We start from the raw sequence: 18,822 nt of genomic DNA, 5'->3' as shown, positions 1-18,822 counted from the left end.
TCTATCTGTTGACAGCTGGTAATTAGATGGGGGACACGTTGGGCCCTTAATCCGTGAAGTAATGAATTATCTACGGTCGTGGCGGGGCTCCCTCAATTTTATTGCCCCCCTATTTGAGAGGTATTAATCGCCTCCCATCCCCATTATTTATAACAAATGGCTACATCAGTCTGGGAGATCTGCCAGTGTTCACATCTATATTACACACGGTCAACATTTACTTGTGGCTCATCGTCATTCTAAGTGTTATGTTCTAGTGTTATTGTCAATTTTGGTAACCAGAGCCCACCGCTCCTGCAAAGATGCGGGGTGCTCCTGCAGCGCTTCTGCACTCTTGCAGGGCGCCTGCGGCGCTCCTGCAGCGCTCCTGCAGGGCTCCGGCATGCTTGGTATAAAAGGGACACGGAACGGAAGCTCGGGGAGTCCATGTGTTTGCTGGTTTGAATGACGGAGTTCAGATATTTGCTGGTTTAGACGACGGAGTTCAGGTGTTTGCTGGTTGGAATGACGGAGTTCATGTGTTTGCTGGTTTGAATGACGGAGTTCAGGTGTTGCTGGTTGGACTGACGTATTTCAGGTGTTTGCTGGTTTAAATGACGGAGTTCAGGTGTTTGCTGGTTTGAACGACGGAGTTCAGGTGTTTGCTGGTTTGAATGACGGAGTTCAGGTGTTTGCTGGTTTGAATGGCGGAGTTCAGGTGTTTGCTTGTTTGAATGAAGGAGTTCAGGTGTTTGCTGGTTTAAATGACGGAGTTCAGGTGTTTGCTGGTTTGAATGACGGAGTTCAGGTGTTTGCTGGTTTGAATGGCGGAGTTCAGGTCTTTGCTGGTTTAAATGAAGGAGTTCAGGTGTTTGCTGGTTTAAATGACGGAGTTCAGGTGTTTGCTGGTTTGAATGACGGAGTTCAAGTGTTAGCTGGTTTGGATAAGTGCACGTTTCTATGCTAGAGAGAGCGGAGTGGTTATCCTGTGAACTGTAACTGTATCCTGTAAATGTTGTTGTTACTGAATACACATGGAACTTTATTACGGCGTTGAATTGTGTTTTACTCGACGACCCACTCTACTTTTATTAAAACTCGGGTATTGTGACGGGTGCCTGACGCTACCCTAGAAGTGTCTACCGAGGGCTGCGGGCTTGGAATACGTATACACGTAACGCACGCAGTTTTTCGCTACAGAATGGTGGCATAAGAATACACAAATGTTTAAGCAGAAAGAAAAAAAAGGATTATTAAGTAGAAAGAATTGGCTGTCACCATAAGTTACATGCAATTATTTATTGAATATATTAATATGGTAGTGTGGACTATGAATTGAAGTATCAAACTAATATTGTTATCGTTTTTAATAATGTGAAACATACATATATTTCGTCTATTATAAAAACGATGCATTTTTTCCACAAAAAAAAAAAGACAGAATAGAGTACAAAAATACCATGGTCAAAATTCTGTAAACATACAGTGAACATACCATAGAATTCTAATTTATAAAAATATAATGATTTAAAAACGAAAACGTCAAAACACACACAGCAAAAATCATCGAATGGAATACAAAAATAAATTATTTAAAATAAGAGTTACACGTAACTAACGTTTACAGTAGGGTGTTGGACCACTTCCCCAGTTCCAGTATGTTAACTTTGGGTTGGTTGAATTCCTGTCACAGTACATCTTATCATTCCCTATCAGAGGGTAGCTCCCTCTACATGACACTGTACAGCTCGACCCGAAGGTGTATCCGTTAGGACAAGTAATGACCACGTAAGGATTATGTATAACAGGAGGTCCGCACTGCAACACTGTAGTATAACGAATGAAATAGCACAAATAACACAATTACCACACATACAATTTTGAATGCAACATAGGCATGGTGTTTCTATTTAGAATTCATCATAGATACCAATGCTCAAAATACATAAATGAGAGACGACCGAATGTGAATGTAAAATACATGTCTACCTCTTAGCGTTGCAATCAAGTAGAAAATTGTGACTGATTAACTCTATTCTTTTTATGATAAGATTGGTTTAGCATATCTGCGTTTCCTTTTGATAACACTACCAAATCCAACATAAACGTGAATCAACATTTATATGTGCTACATTGTTTGGACATAAACAATCAAACAATGCTGCTCACTGTCTTTTATATGACAAAATTGTACGAAAGTGATTTAAGCCTAGCGATTCGAGTAAAACATCTACCGTTTCTTCCTTTTATGACTACTTGATGCTAAGGAAGAACAACATATTTTTATGATAAGTTACAACCAAAATTACTGGCTTGAAACCTTGGTAAATCATCATCTGCAATTAAAATATAATATTCTCAATAAGTTATAATACATACAACAATATATACATTTTACAGTACTTACCCTCAACGATGACAAAGAATATACATTCCGGAGATTTGTTCCCTGTTGGGTCTGTAGCTATATATCGAATTTCGTTTATTCCAACGTCGAAGTGACTTCCGCTAGACTTTCCGACTGTTTGTGTAATAGTTACTGTCCCACCAGAGTTGTCTGTTCCTGACGGAATTGTCCAATTCACACTTGCGTAAGTTTGACCCCTATCTGTATTGACATGGATACTGGTTGGACAGTCTACTATTTCTGGAGGTTCAGCATCTAGAATGAACGACGAGAAATCATGCAATGACTGACTTTCGGCATGCTTCTTAACCTCGAACAAAAAGAAAGGTTAACAGAAAAAAAAATTTAAAATTGAAAAAAATAATACTAAATATATTTCAAAAGTATTTCTAAAAGTATATTTTATGTAAACTTAAGCTGAATAGTCTTAGTTTTAATTAATTTGTTATTCTGTAACCTCAACTTGTAATTTTGTAATTGTTACTACTTTTCCAATATAATTTGGACCGGATAATGTGAACAATACCTTAGTTCGTTTATTTTCATACATCAATGTATTAAGTATGCCAATTAGGCTAAGCAATAGTTTTAATTCATCAATAATATAATGTATACACAGCAGTATTTTATTAAAGTATATATTCAATAACATATCCGCGTACCTTATTTCAAGATAGCATAGTTAGGTGATAAAACATTTTACACTTTTCATAAAAGCTAATACAATGTAACTACAAGACAACTAATGTTCACAAATACTTGCATATTAAGTAAAAGAAATAGCATCCACGGATGATAGAATTGGATTAAATACGATACCTACCCTGACAAGAAGGTAAAGTCGTTGACCACGTTCCCCTGCTGGTGCACTTCGTCAGTTTGAAACTACTTGATGGTAAACTGTAGCCCTTGTCACAACGCGTGGCACAAACATCATTATACTCAAATGTTGAGTATGTACATGTGTATTTTCCGTGTCTAGGATGTATGTTTGGCGCATTACTTGGACATTTCATACCTAGGAGATTTAAATAAATATGGTTCAGGAGAAGTTCTTCTGAATTGAAGAAACTTCTACATAAAAATTAAGAAAACAGTTGATGTCGCTAGCACGAGTTGTTTACCTTTCTCTACTCTTCATATACGATGTTGACAATAAAGAACAATAACTGTATGTTTCCTAGTCGTGCCATATCGCAATACTGCTACCCGTCCTTACAAAGCCATTATGTTAATTACAATAGTCATGTTCTACAAATGGATTGCTAATATTCTTTGCCTCAACTGGCTACAGGATAAGATGTCTGTTGAAAATTCGTTCATCTAATAACGACTTTTTTCACCGAATAGTTATGATTTAACTCATTTTCCTGATGATCACTGACAATTTATCGCACATTAATTCATTGATATAATTGATTTACCTATACACTGGGCATCCTGACCGGAGAAATAGCCATCAGTCTGACATTGTCTACGTGTATTGCCATACAATTGAAACCCATCCATACAACTGTAGTAACATTCCGATCCTGCTATTCTGTCAGGGTTCTCGCACTGAACAAAGCCATTGCGTGGACGTTGAAGAGGTGTTTTGCAAGTATGAACTAAAATAAAGAAATAGAATAGTCATAATTAGTACATAATTAAAGATTTTGAGAAAAATAGAAATGGGTTATAGAACAGGAGTATTTATGTGTGTAATGTGTGAAAAAACTGTAAAGGTTCTGTAAGTGTAATCCATATTTCTTTACAAATAGATACCTTCAGTTTTAATTTCATGTTTTGTTTACTTGTCAGCAGTGCACATATTTATGAATAGAGAGCTTTGAAGCATCCCCAGTCCAGCCCTGTGTTCCAGCAAGTTTGAGTACCCAAAATATATCGGTGGCCTAGATATCGAGTTGAAACACCTCCTAAATAAGGTTTGTTTACTAAATGTTCAGACATCATAAGAAATGTTTGAATTCATATATTAAGAAAGGTTCAAACATATTTTCAATTATCTAAGTCACATATCTATGAAAAATATGCTATTCAGCTATAGTTTTTCTCATTTTAAAATATATGGTAATTTCAGGTTTGTTGCACGACGTTGTTTCAGTGTTTTAATATTACATTATTTTCATGTTTAAATAAAGATAATAAGCAACAGGAAAGACAAGGATATTGTCACAGTTATTATTTTGCACCTTAATATTTGTTCAGGACAGTTTTTGTTAGTTTAGATTGTGAACTGAAAATTCTGTATTACATATTTCAAAAACGTTCCATATTTGCATAGCGTCATGTGATACCTTTCACTTCAAAACTGTAGTATTTATAACCGATAAGTCCTCTGCTATTCATTGCCTGATATATGACAGTATGACTTCCTCTGCTGAAAGAACTTCCTGACGCTTGGTTACTGACCAGGTCTACCCTGGAATGATATAAATGTTTCAGACCTATGGGTTTGTTTAGCGTTTTCCTTTAAACACTCAGAATGTTGTCAGTTTCCAAACAGCTCATTTCATTCCTACTTTGTAAACAATGGAATTAAATTTAAGGCATAGAACTAATTACAAATATGTTTAATGGAATGATACATTTCTTCGAATAATATGTGATACATTGAATTAATCAATTGCACATTGCATTATTTCATGGTCACATAGAGAATTATACAAACGACCAAACAAGTTTTTAAAATGATATATATCCTCGTCTGATTTTACTTGACAAAGCCATCCGCTAAGTCGAATGCCGTCGGTGATAACCAGGTAACAGTCTTGGTTGTTTTTCCGAAATCCGCAAAGTAAACGGTGGTATTTGGCATATTCCATAAGATGACAGGAGGACGGTTCGTTGGTGGTCGGTGGCCTAGATATCGTGTTGAATAAATAATATATTGCTTTGTTGATTTCAGTTATCAAAATAATCAAACTACTTACTAGTCGATGAACTTTATTTATATATGTTATATTGTCGCAAAATGTTTATTGATTTCCAAATCCAGTAAAATACATATGTAAAGAAACTCGCATAATGCTGCAATGAATAAACTTATTAAACTTAAAATCGCCCCTCCAAACTTGAAATCTCATTGTCCACTACTCTCACATCGCACTCCAAACTACAATTTTGAAATTAAACTACACTACTTCCAGTTCCTTCCATAAAACCATCTATCACCAATCTGTAAATTCACCTTAAGATGACGAACATTTCGTTTTGGTATGTCAAACGCCCCATGTACAAAACTAATTCAAAATACTTGTATAGAGTTGCCTACAAATGTCAATCCTGACCTTATCATTTATCTCATACCTGATGTCTTTGTCAAAATTGTATTACATGGGTCTGATGATAATACCGATTCATCAAACAAAATTATCTTTGATTGCGTTGTCGAATATATGATCGACTCCAAACGATTCTTGATAATTATTACTGTACACCCCAATCCCCCCTCCCCTCTGTATTGCTCTCTCTCTCTCCGTCTCTCTCTTTTCCGTCTCTCCCTCTCCGTCTCTCTCTCTCTCTTCCTCCTCCTCCTCTCTCTCTCTCTCCCTCTCTCTCCGTCTCTCTCTTTTCCGTCTCTCTCTCTCCGTCTCTCTCTCTCTCTCTCTCTCTCTCTCTCTCTCTCTCTCTCTCTCTCTCTCTCTCTCTCTCCCCCTCGCTTTCTCTCTGCCTCTCCCCCTCTCTCTTTTGTCATGGAATGTTTGTGTGAGTGAGAGTATGTGTGTCATTGTAATGCATTGTCATGTATATATTGTATTGTCATATGTGTCGAGGAGACAATCTAGTGGCCATAGGGCTGTTTTGCAATCCAAAATAATAAAGAATTAGAACAATGAATAAACAATTGACCGATCGCCAGACTCCGACAACATTCTTTATTGACCAATCAAATAATTCGACTTTCGTCATCTGCGACTAAGATAAAACTTGTTAACAAAGTTAGTAAACAATATCACTTACTGCAAAAATAGAAACACAATATCCAATTGTGAAACCAGAATATTGACCTCTTTGCTAATCTGTGGGTCATAGGTTGTTTTGGAATGTTCAAACTGCGTTTTGCTGAAAAAGAACAACGCAGAAAATACTCGATTGCAATAGGCTTTAGATTTGTCAAACATGACCATGATTTTAAAAACATTATACAGATAAATGACAAGATAAAGGTTCAGAAGCATGGGCATTAAATAGAAGTTCGAGAAGAGTAAGCGTTCTTAGATTCTGTGACAACACCCGTCACACAAACATAAAATTAAATCGACTTAAGTAACTATTTAATTGATTTTATTATATGACTGGTGCTTTTGCTGTATTTTGATTGGCCAATACGTTTCTCAGAAGTGTTCATCAACTGCGATATCAACCCTGAAATCGGCGGCAAAAAGCACGCGAGGTTACTGGACTCAGTCTAGATACCTCTCGCGAGTCCAGTAACCTGTGTCAAAAATAGATCGAGGAAAACTCCCTTGAAATGTAACATCATAATCACTTTTGACGTCAAGTCGTACCCAAATATAGCGTAACGGGAGTTTCCCTTATTCAATGACGTCGGGATAATCTATTGTGACGTCATTATTATAGTCGGTGATATATATGGCGGAAAGGCAGCAAGTTTACTGCGATTAACGGTGACAACTGCAAATTTCAATTTATGGGAAACGTTCAAGAATGCCAGACGGGCTGCAGTTGGTACAATATTCCGGTTCTTCCAGTCTATACCGTTAGCAAGAAGCATTTGGATATTTACCATATACTACATGTAATTGCTTTTGTAAACAGAAAGTTTGCAAATATAATCCTGTTTTTTGTAGTTAAGTCTTTTTGAAGAGCCGGGTTAATATCATGTAAGTGTCATAAAATAAAACAGTTATCGACCTATTTTCAGGTGGATACGGTGAGTTATCAACCCTCGAAAATGATATAACCCTCGGCCTCCGGCCTCGGGATATATCACTCACCGTATCCACCTGAAAATAGGTCGATAATTGTATAAATTTAACTTGGAAATACTTAAAACCTTAACGTCTACTCGTATATCACACACACTTTATGACTTGTAAACTTGCACGTGAATTTATTATGCATTGAATGTATATTTAGATCGTATGATTTAATCAATGGCTAACAGTTCATAAACGTACTTCGCCATAACGTAGAAAAGTGTGCGAAACCGTCACATGGTTTCTCCAAATTAGCTTTTCAACAAATCGCGTATCCTTACCATGCCACTGATAATCGTCAACGTCTTTGTATTTGCTGAAAGAATTGACTATTCTTTAGCCGATAGAGTCATATCCTAAGCAAAATGTGTGTTTATTAAAAACAAACCAAGAAGTTACTGAATTCGAAAAAGTCATTTTCAGAACACCTATACCTGTAAATAGTATAATAAAATGTATATATTTAGTAAGAATATCCGGACGTGATGTCTAAAAGTCAGGGCATGAAAACTATATTACCCTACTGTAGTGGAGCAGTTAAAGTTATATGTGCCGTATTTTTCATAGTCGCGAATCAAGATGTTATTCAACTCCAAAAGCTACCAACATTTTGAGAATTACAATACTTTCAATGTATAGGTTTTAATTTTACAAGTACAAAAAGGACTGAAAATGATTTTTGGCAGCACTGCCATATATTAACATCTTCAGTGTAATGAAATGAGTACATACGGTCAGACCATGAAGCCATCTTGTTGTCCACAATTTCATTACACATTTTTACAGTATTATTAGTAATTGTAAAGTGATTTTTGATGGTATATTTCCATTTAAACATGCATAAGGCATAAAAAAACAAGAATTTCCCAGTGCATAACCAATGTGTTCTAAGTAAAGTTTATAAGGCATTATCTGTGTGTGTCTGTCCATTTGAATGATTTTCACAGCTTTATTCATTAAAACTTATGGTTTTAAATAGATAATTGAAGAAAAATTAACATGTCCAAATTTTCGGCCAGTTACGGCACATATACCTTTAAGGTCGATTTTTTGGCAAAATCGTTCAAAGTTTGAAGAAAGTATGAAACATTGTATATGGCTTCTTAAGGACATACGGTTTCAGGAAAAAATGCATCCCAAAAAATCACGGCCCCTGGCGGCCGCCATATTGGTTTTCAAAATGGCCACCTTTTGCTACCCATATCTTACGTTCTATACCAGCTAGAACCACACTTTAATTGTGTCTACTCCCATATTATTGATACTTAGGAACATTCTGGTAGGGTTAAACTTTATGTAGAAGGACTGCAATTTTGAAATCCAAGATGGCCGATTTAAGTTGTTTCCATTTTTCTTTCTGTAAGTGATCGAGCAAAAATCAAGTTATTCCTACAATCTAGGGTATTGATATCTTCTACCAACCCTTTATACTTCGTCTTCCTCCTTTCAAATTCTTCCTTACGGTGTAACTCACATGGAGCTGTCAAGAACAGGGTGGTTTTTACTAATTCGTTTTGTTTGTCACCAGCTATGTATACCTGTGTACGTATGTCCAGTTAACCTGTGTGACGGAGTCAATGTTTGTGTCCTTGTATTCCTTGTGTCTCGTTTCCTTTTTGTGGTCATTGTCTTTGTCCGGTGTTTGGTGGAGGAAAAGGGGATTTGATCTGAGACAAAACGAACGTGGTTATTTAGAAATTACTATTTCCACTAGACCCATTGTCAAGGTAGGTGTTATATTTATAGTATATATTTTGAAATGAATTGATTCAGATATTTTTATTAATTGATATATGTGTGAATGATCTATAGGTAGTTATTTTGGTTGTAGAATAGTTTTTGGTATATAACTTATATAATCAAATAGTCTACAGATTATACAATAGTTTTATTAATTTATTAGTAGGGTCTTTATACCATATTTTGGGTTTCCATTTGAACCAGTAAAGACCAAAAGAGACGAAACACCAACGTTTGTTATTTCCCTCAATTTCACATATTCATAACCACTTCTTCGTCTGTTATGACCTGAGTGAGATAGACAAACCCTTCACCTTATGATGTCTGAGAATACAATCCACCTTCTTTCTCATGCGTATGTATGGATTCCTTTTTCTGATCATACAGGCGTCTCTCATCCCTCTTTACCTTTTACGAAATTGATAAAAGTATTTTCTTTTAGTGGCTACGGCTTCTTTGGTTTTTTTTCTCTTTTCAAGATGTCTGCCAATTTACTTAGCACCTTCTCAGGGCGACCGCTTTACTTTCTTTAAGGAGTTTGGGTTGTAGAACGCGCAAGAGTTCCTTGTGGCACAATCAGCAGTCTGCGCTATCGGTCCCATTTTTTTGTCATATATCGACGTCAATCAGAACTAAATTTGGCAAGGTTCCAAATGACCAATATCTGACTAAGTTAGTTTTCTGTCTATGTAGTCTTGTTTATACTCTCTATCACCTCAATCGTTTGCATTTAGTTTTAATGACAATATATATTTTCTCTTTGACCTAATGTTCTCCTGTTCTCCATTGCTGCAATTTAGTTACACCATCAGCTGTCGCCATTTTTATCACCTAAGTCAGTAATGAGATCGGGAGTTCTAGCTCGAAGGCTCAGCTAACATTTGTAAAGCATTGGCATTGAGGTACTCATGACTATCTTCGCAAGGACTTAATCAATTCTAGTGCCTCTAGTGTCAAATTGATTGACGTACCACAAGGGGTCATGTCAAACAAGGTAGACATTCATGCTTTGGTGGCAAAACCTCGCTATGAACTTACTCGAAGTCCTTCCTTAAGGATGTATTCTTCTGAGGTTTCAGTCCCGTTGAAGTCTCGTTTCGACAAAGATCAAAGAAGTTATGAGATTTTCAAATACAATTTATCAATATATGTAGCAAGTTGCCAGTTGCAAATTTTGTCAAAAAATTACAGTTCTAACTTTAGCAGATTTTTTTATACGGTGATTTTAAGAAATGCCCCATTTGGCGGCCATTTTGAAATTGTCTTTTTTTGCTTTGAGTAGAGCCAAAGTTTTACCAATTTTTACTGTAATTGGTTTTACTTAAATCATCATTGCACCAGCATTTTTAGCTGTATCGAGTTAATTTTTGCTGTAAATCTTTTCTTGGTTCGTGGTAATTAAAATATTGAGCATTAATGTGTGAAATTATTCACTTTTTTCACTTTATTTTTACATTTAATTGTAATTTGAGCACTTTTATTTTTTACTCTAAAATACTGAAAAATAACAAATATTCAAGTGGGGCAAAAAAGAAAGCACACGGACCCCCCATTTTTCTGCCTGATTTTGAAAGAACAACCCTTTCCCTATTGATATGCAAAATATAAACAAAAGTTTAATACCAGAACCTTTTCTATAAAGGGTTAGATTTGGCAAAAATGGCTGAAAATGGTCATTTTGTAGCTCAAAATTAAGGGGTAGGGGTAGCATATGTGGTTATTCTGAGAAAAAATATTAGTCTTATTAATCAAAACTGGTATATTTTAAAAGAAGACTACTGGAAAATAAATTCTACAAACATTAATACATGTCAAACAACTCATTAGGAAATTATAGCTTTAATCTCTTGTGTATATGGTCAAAACGGCAAAATTCCCATAAAATCCAATATTTTGTCAACTAGGTATCTTTGAGTGACAGTAGCTCAAAAACGAGCACACGGACATATGTTTTTTCTTTCATTTTCTTTCATGGTATGAACCCCTCTTTCCAAAAATCTATATGAGAAAAAAAGTTTAATACAAGAAAATTTTGACTTCTCAGAGGAGTACATCCTTAAGTGGAGTCTCCTGATTTTTTTGGAGTCGTTCAGGATTGCATCAAACCAATTTTCCTAACACTTTATCTGACTATTAATAATAGAGGGAACATCTTCCCCCGAATCCTCATAAAATTTCCTTTTTTTTCCTGAAACTTTATGCCCTAAAGAACCCATATGCAAAGTTTCATGCTTTCTTCAAACTTTGAACGATTTTTATGCTTAGCCGCTCCACTACTGGAAAAGATGCTAATATAAGTTACATTATTATTTTTCTGGATTTTTTTTCCTCAAAAACACGTCACGTGATCACAGATAAAAAAAACTACATAACCAAATTATTCAGAAAGTAGTTAATAGAAAAAATATACAGTTATTTTTAGATAACGTTATCGTCTATGTTACCAAAACACTTCATGTTCCTGGTGCTTTGAAACAAACGCTTTGATGTCCTGAGTTTAAAGCATAACCACAAACAAAATGCGACAGACGACGGTTTCGATTGTTTTCAAAGACGATTACGACTACAGTTTATGCTAACGTTTCAACATAAACACGGTAGGGGGACTGAAGAACTAGAATACCATTCCTTCCTCAAGTATCTGGAGCCGTCGAATAATGAATAAGCTTGATTTATGTTTCTTCTGTTATTCCAAGTAGCTATATATATTGGCTAACTAGACCGGGCTAGTTGTTTTGTGGCACTTGGCTAACTGTAACAACATTTGACTTATATATGCAGATTATTCGGGGTTGCTTTTCGTAATGACATAAGAAGCATAAGATAATATATATTAATGTAAAACTTTGAATATAATTTTAGAAGTGCATTATTTCACCGGAGAAGGAATAAACCCAGTACCTGTGCATATAATAAAAGCGTTTAGTGCACAAATTGATGGGGTTTTAATATTTTGTTTTTAATTAAACCTGCTGAAAAGCTATTAGATTAAAACTATCATCGTGAAGCTTAACTTACAATGTAGACCTATTGCTTATCGACCTCATCAAAATACAAATGTACTGTATTTGTATAGTATCACACCAGGGTTAAACAATGTTTCAGTGTAGATTGTGATGTTATAACAAAGGAAAATATAATATATCGTAGTAAAAATGCCAGGTTACAGTAGAAGTAGAATACGCTTGTTTTGTGCTTCTTTAGCCAAATAATTAATTTTTCTTTGTTTTCATACCAAATCTGGCTTTCTGATTGGCCAATATTTTTTTGCATACCACTATGAAAAAACAAATCCGAGAATGGCGCGAAACCCTGACGTTATCGTGACGTCACAATAGAGACATTGACGTTGCGTATTGATTCGGAAAAAAGAATCCCTTGAAAAAACACTATAATGTTACATTTAAACATACTTCATTTTATCAGATAGAGTATAAAATTAATTATAAGTATTGATGTCACTATTTTTTAATTTTATCGGGGTATGAAAAAAATTGTGTTTGCAAACTGTGTGAATCCGCGGATTCTCACAGTTTGCAAACACAATTTTTTTCATACCCCGATAAAATTAAAAAATAGTGACATCAATGCTTAAATAGCCAGGAGCCGTGACCGGCATACTTCGGTTATTGTGTGCGAATTTGGTGGTAATTGTAAAAATGTAATAAGTCAAATGATTACTAGGCGATAAGTTCAAGTTAGGGAAAACTAATTTCCTCTTTTTCATATAAATTCGCAAAGTTGTGACCAAGGAAACAACCGACTGTGCAATTATGTAAAAAGCATGAAATAAGAATACTAAGTTAAGTTATAACTGCAAACAGCATGTGAACTGTAATACAATTTTCATTATTTAAATGTTACCTGTAGGGGTTTCAATCCAGACGCCATCCCAGCAGGTAATTACACGTGAAGTGTTTCCGTTGGTGTCGTTTATTTTGCATGTGTGTCCATGGTTGGTTACTGAATTGGTCATGCAATCCGTCCTACTTATCGCAACATCTGTTGCGTTGCATGGTTTTGGTAGCGTGGGTGATATGACGCCCTTGACAAAGAAAACGAGTATACATGTATGTATGGACCTCTGTTTTGTGATATGTTGATAACAACGACAACGATACTATACAAACGATTTTATAAATACCAATCGTTAGGTATACTAATGGTTAATATTATATTTTATATGAACACTTGTCAGATGTTTTCTCATGTATATATAGATAAAAAATCTGTTCCGCGAACATATAATGCATGAGATTTAAATACTAAGATAATATAAAATGACATTCTATTACAAAATATGTAAAACTTTTTACTTAGTAATTAAAAAAGACAACACTAAAAAATATAGAAGTTCTTTCTTGAAAAGACAAAATGACAATATAATTTAAACGACGAACAATTGTTGATATTTATTGAGCACACTCTCATTCACTCCGACTGTCAATGAGATGACGGATATTTACCTAACTTTGATTATGCAATTGTGAAAACTCTACAATGACAAGTGTCTAGTTATGTTTTTATGTACTTTACCAGCGACTCAAATGAAGTTTCTGGTGAGCTCAAGCACAGGTCCAACACGATCAAGTAAACGACCGCGTGCAGCAATGCAAAGATTTTCATCGTCCAGGTATCCAAGTAACAATCCGCATGTCAACCTTAGGAAATGAAAATATTTTAAGTGATCACTATCCATTTTAAAACTTTCATTCTATTTTTTCTAGAACCAAACAATTTAATTATTATCCTATTGATAACGAATATGGTGTAGGGAGAATTGAAATATGACACCTACCTGGCTTTAGTTTCACCCCCCTATTGTGGGTAAAATATCATTTAACTTCCGCTTTTGTGACTAGGTGGGGACCAGTCATCAAAACCACACCTTTATGGATGTATCTAGCCCTCTATTGGTTTACAGTATATGAGGTAATATCAATCAGGGTATACAGGTAAGAAATATACTTGTACAATACAAATAGGATCACGTAGATAAGGTGTGTTTACTTTTGCAGTGTAGTCAAAAAACAATTTTGTATCTGATTATAAATAGCAAAGTGATATGAAATATATTCTGCTTAAAGGGAATTTAAAAATTTGAGTAGAAAAAAATATATTTAAATATACAGGTGAATGTTCTTTATGATGTCAATACTGATGTGAATAAAATAGCTCCAGACAAAAATTACATCCATTCATTTCATTAGATAATAATGAGCCCCAAACACAAACATTAAGATAAAGATATATCTGAAATATTTCATTTAGATGAGCATTAACTGCAGTTTATTTAAATATGTGTTTGTAGAGAGGCAAATGTTTTTTTTAATTTCAAATTCAGACATTTTAATTACTTGTTGTACGTTATATGATACATCAACTTTAAAACTAATGAAAATACCCGTACAAGCAAGATTTAACTATTTGTGTGTTTATAGTTTCATTACCATTTATTTTTACAAAACTTGTCATGAGGAAAACATCACTTTGAATCGGAAGGAATCACATACAATACATTTCTTTGGCTGGGAACGTAAAATATATTGAGCTCTACGGCCGCTGTAGCTAGGTCTGTCTTCTAAAAACTAGGTCAAACTTTGTAGAAACCACAGAACCAAAAAGTTCATCTCACCCACCTGTGAATAGAAAATTTAAAGATTTACCATTTTGTTAAACTTTCATGTAGGAACTTCCATCTTGTATTGAATTATTGAATTTTGCACACACAAAAAAAAAAGCAAAACACTTTATTTAGACATATGACCTCGCAATCCCTCATGTTAAAAGGTTTTCTGGACAACTAGCAGTAGTTTAAGAAATGGACTGAACTTGACGATATTTCTCGGATTACTCCGAGTGGATAAAAGTTTTATTAGTGAGAGATACAGGAGGTGCAAAATAAATATTTCCTGAATACAGTCGTGTATTTATATTTGGAATAAGTAAAGTGATGTTTCCGAGGAAGAAATTGGATATTTTTTAAAAATAATGAAATATAAAATGAATTATATACTATCAAAGGGTTTAATAAGGAGTTGATTTCAAATACACACGTATTTTCTGTTTTTTTTTCCCACAGTTTATTAAGCAGTTGTGTTAAAACTTAGATTCTTCATGTGCCCTACGTCAAACGGTTTGGTATCAAGTGGTCATTCCATTTTCATAGCAGATGACATATAAATATACAAACAATTAACTTTCATTTTTTCGCAAGGATACAAAGGAAGTTTATTCATATATACATGTATTTCCATTCTACTTTCAATTTCCCGTTTAATCTATGTTAAACCAGAAGGGGAAATCAGGCTATGAACTCCCATCTGGTATGAATATTTAATCTATGTTTCCGTCACGTCACTAACTATGTATACGATGTTTACTTACGCCTATACATATTGTCAAATAATTTAAATATTGATTTTAAAGTTGCGCGGTCTTTAAATTTCAATTGTATTATCGTGTTGCCAACTAGCATGTATTGAAAAATATCATCGCATGGTTTTCATTTATTCGCTTATTTTAAACCGTTTTGGGGTGGAACTATATCCAGAAGCTGATATTAATATGGCTGTTCCGTTTATTGAACTTGGTGACGTAAACACTAGCGCAAGCTGGAAATTCAAAATATATGCACGCATTGTTTTGAATATCGTGGTTGCAATGGAAATGTAAGTAATTAACTGTTATAACAGGCTATTGATAAGTAACAAACTGTCATAACAGTTTATTGCTTAAATAACCATAATATTGAACAGCAAATATTTGTCTTAATTTCCAAAGGAGAAAACCAACAAGAGAATGGTCCTTTGGGATATTGCTGGCATTTACCAAACGCAATCCCCTCCTATATGTACAACATATGCACCTCATTTAATGTGATATTTGGATTTCACGTTTAAAAGATTCTCCATGCATTTTGTTTTGTTTGTAATTTGACCTTTTGATATTTACATTTACATTTAATTGATTTGTTTTTTCTATGTAAATACTCTCTTTTAAGTACAGAAAATTGGAATATATGTTTTGCTTAAATGTTACCCCACACGAGTATTATATAATAAATAGATCGATATCTTGTGCACCAATTTGACCACAAAAATATAAGACACATTCCATTTTTTATTGAGATATTTCAGGTTTGTTTGGCAACCAACGCATTTATCTTGCTTAACGAAACGTTAAAAAATGAAGTCATGACGTTATCAAAAAGGAAGTTTAAATCGAAATTAAAAGCTGTGTCCCCCTCTGATCAAAGGCTTAGGTTAAAATGAATGTTTAGAGTTAAATATAATCTAAATTTAAGTTTGTTTTATGAGAGAATCTCAAGTAACACCTACATTGCAAGTATGTTGTTAGAACTGTGTCTGCTGCCCCATTGCATGATCGTAAAAAAGGCGACTAAATATGAAATTTTTATCTCATGACTTTATCAAAACAATTATAATGTATTTAACATCAAGTGTTCTTCATAATAGAGTATTATCATCCACACAACTTGTTTTGTAGTGTCAGGAAAGTCTTCCCGAAAAAGAAATGTTCTCGATGATGTTTGAGACAGAAGACAGAATATATATTTTGATTTGGGTAGCCACAATAATTGAGATCCCATATTAAGTCGCCTTTTCTGATCATTGCACAGAATGAGCAGGCACATTTCAAACATCAGCATGCCTGCAAATGTAGGTATGCTTACTTTTTTCTCTTAAAACAAACTTAAATAGTTCAAACACATTTGCTTTAAACACGGAAATTCAAGAAGATACTACGTTGACAGACAAAATCGTTCATTGAATGTTACCTAATTTATGCTCGTGACCCAGCAAATGTGACCAAAAGATGTAATCATCTGAAGTACATCATGGCAAAATCAAATCAAGTGCTAAACTATTAATCTAAAGCTTTGAAATGGTTGAAGGTTTAAATTATTTTTATCTAGGTAACCACGAAATTAAGAATCCAAATTTAGTCGCCTATTACGTCATGCAGTGGGATAGCAGGTAACAATTTTAACATCCTACCTTTATTGAAAGCATTGTTTGAAATATCTGATAAAATAAACCTAAATGATTTAAAATACTGCTTTAAACATGGGAAAACAGCGGGATGCTTAGTGGACAGAAGATATCATTAATTGAATATGACCTAATTTATACACGTGACCTAGCCAATGTGACCCTAAGATGTAATCATCTTAAGCAGGTTATGTTAAGATCCATATGCAGTGCTAAACATCAATCGCAAGCAAACGAATCGTTGAAAAAATATTAAAGCCAATACTTTCAAGCAAAACTACATATAATATTATCTCGGTTGTAATATTTGATCAACACAATAAAACCAATTACACTTATAATGAAATTAACTAGTTATCTTCAAGAAATTTTGTGAATATAAAGTCAGCGCACGAAGAATTATGTAACCTCGAGTAAGACCACGTTAGTATCTATTTTCTTTCATTAAAGTCCTATTAACGGCTATAGTCAAAATGCCCATAGTATTTAGGATAAATATTAAGAGAAGTAAGAATCGTTATGCCATATATAACAATAAAGCAAATCTATTTTAGTTGTACATTTATTCAGTTTTGTTTTCATGAAATCTGAACAGTCTTGCATCAAACATTTCGAAGTGATTACCAAACCGAAAATGAAAACAGAATGCCCTCGACCTCCTGATTGCAATTTCGATGCTCAGATTGATTTGTTGCTAGGAAATTGCCCCCCCCCCCCCGATGTTCGGCTTTTAATGAACGTTCTTAAAAGACCCTACATTGGCAGGAAACTTAAACATATATCAAACATGACAAAATGATAAACACTACAATACTAGGAATCCTCACGTGAGGTTGGTGACTAACAATGAGCAATATCTACAGATCGGACTGATCAAAACAGGTTACCCATATAGGGGTTAGACAGGATAATCTCGACCAGTGGGGTAAAATTCTTCGGTTGTTAATCAGGAACCATATGCCACTATCTGTTCTTGTTCTCTTACTCAGTGCAACACATTGGTAATCTATATTTGACATGTGAGCAATAAAAGCAAGGACGTCGATATATGATTAAATTATCATCTTGAACTCGTTGTGACGTCATTGCATTGTTTTCGTAACGTTATACAAATCTCAATATGACATGTACATGTACATTGTCCTTACCTTATGGTTAAGCAGATACATCTCACAGTGTTGATATCTCTACTCAGGTAAAGAGCAACTTGTTTTTGTGACTAGGTTGCCATGGAATCTGTCATATATAAATCAAAAGTCATTTTTAAGTTGCCTTAACACTAATCAGAATATATGAGCTATCAATTTTAGAAATGTACATGGTGCATCAAAGCGCCAGTCCGGACTCATGGACATTTTTTTAATCATCTTTCACTACTCATAGAAAGTAAAAACAAGTGTGTGTTGACATCGCCACATTCACTTACCAGTTTGCGTATGTTTTAGCAATATTGTTATATCTTGATAGAACATGACCTTCAAACATCAATACTATTGGATTTACATAGTTTTTTTGTCAGAAAAACGCCTATGTAATTTTAGAATGCATTATAAATACTAAGACACATTTTACAAAGGTATGTGTCTTTTATCGAAAATTGCGTAGTTCTACAAAACTGATTTATGGTTATCTAGAGATTCCTTTCCTAAAGTTCTCTGTGGGGCACAATCAGTATCACATTTCAATGTGATATTTACGTAATAAACGGCAATCTAGGAGTTGTGAATGTGACTTTGGT

The 18,822-nt window shown here is 34.4% G+C and overlaps 1 protein-coding gene across 1 annotated transcript in view; it reads right to left on the bottom strand.

Moving 5' to 3' along the window:
- LOC138323720 (sushi, von Willebrand factor type A, EGF and pentraxin domain-containing protein 1-like) overlaps positions 1–13,936 on the bottom strand; it is a 30,537-nt gene extending 16,601 nt beyond the window's left edge. The window contains exons 1-10 of the mRNA XM_069268519.1: positions 13,868–13,936; positions 13,606–13,730; positions 12,934–13,114; positions 6,350–6,451; positions 5,104–5,248; positions 4,684–4,808; positions 3,811–3,993; positions 3,210–3,404; positions 2,387–2,641; positions 1,599–1,805 (exon numbers count right to left, since the gene is read on the bottom strand). Coding sequence (XP_069124620.1) covers positions 1,599–1,805; positions 2,387–2,641; positions 3,210–3,404; positions 3,811–3,993; positions 4,684–4,808; positions 5,104–5,248; positions 6,350–6,451; positions 12,934–13,114; positions 13,606–13,695 — 1,483 coding nt within the window. The 5' untranslated portion in view covers positions 13,696–13,730; positions 13,868–13,936. The remainder of the gene's footprint in view (positions 1–1,598; positions 1,806–2,386; positions 2,642–3,209; positions 3,405–3,810; positions 3,994–4,683; positions 4,809–5,103; positions 5,249–6,349; positions 6,452–12,933; positions 13,115–13,605; positions 13,731–13,867) is intronic.
- Between the last annotated feature and the right edge of the window lie 4,886 nt (positions 13,937–18,822).

The sequence above is a fragment of the Argopecten irradians genome, chromosome 5 (assembly GCF_041381155.1).
Source record: "Argopecten irradians isolate NY chromosome 5, Ai_NY, whole genome shotgun sequence".
Classification (NCBI taxonomy): Eukaryota; Metazoa; Mollusca; class Bivalvia; order Pectinida; family Pectinidae; genus Argopecten; species Argopecten irradians.
Note: the sequence above shows the minus strand (reverse complement) of the source record. Positions and strands in the feature narration are given on the sequence as shown.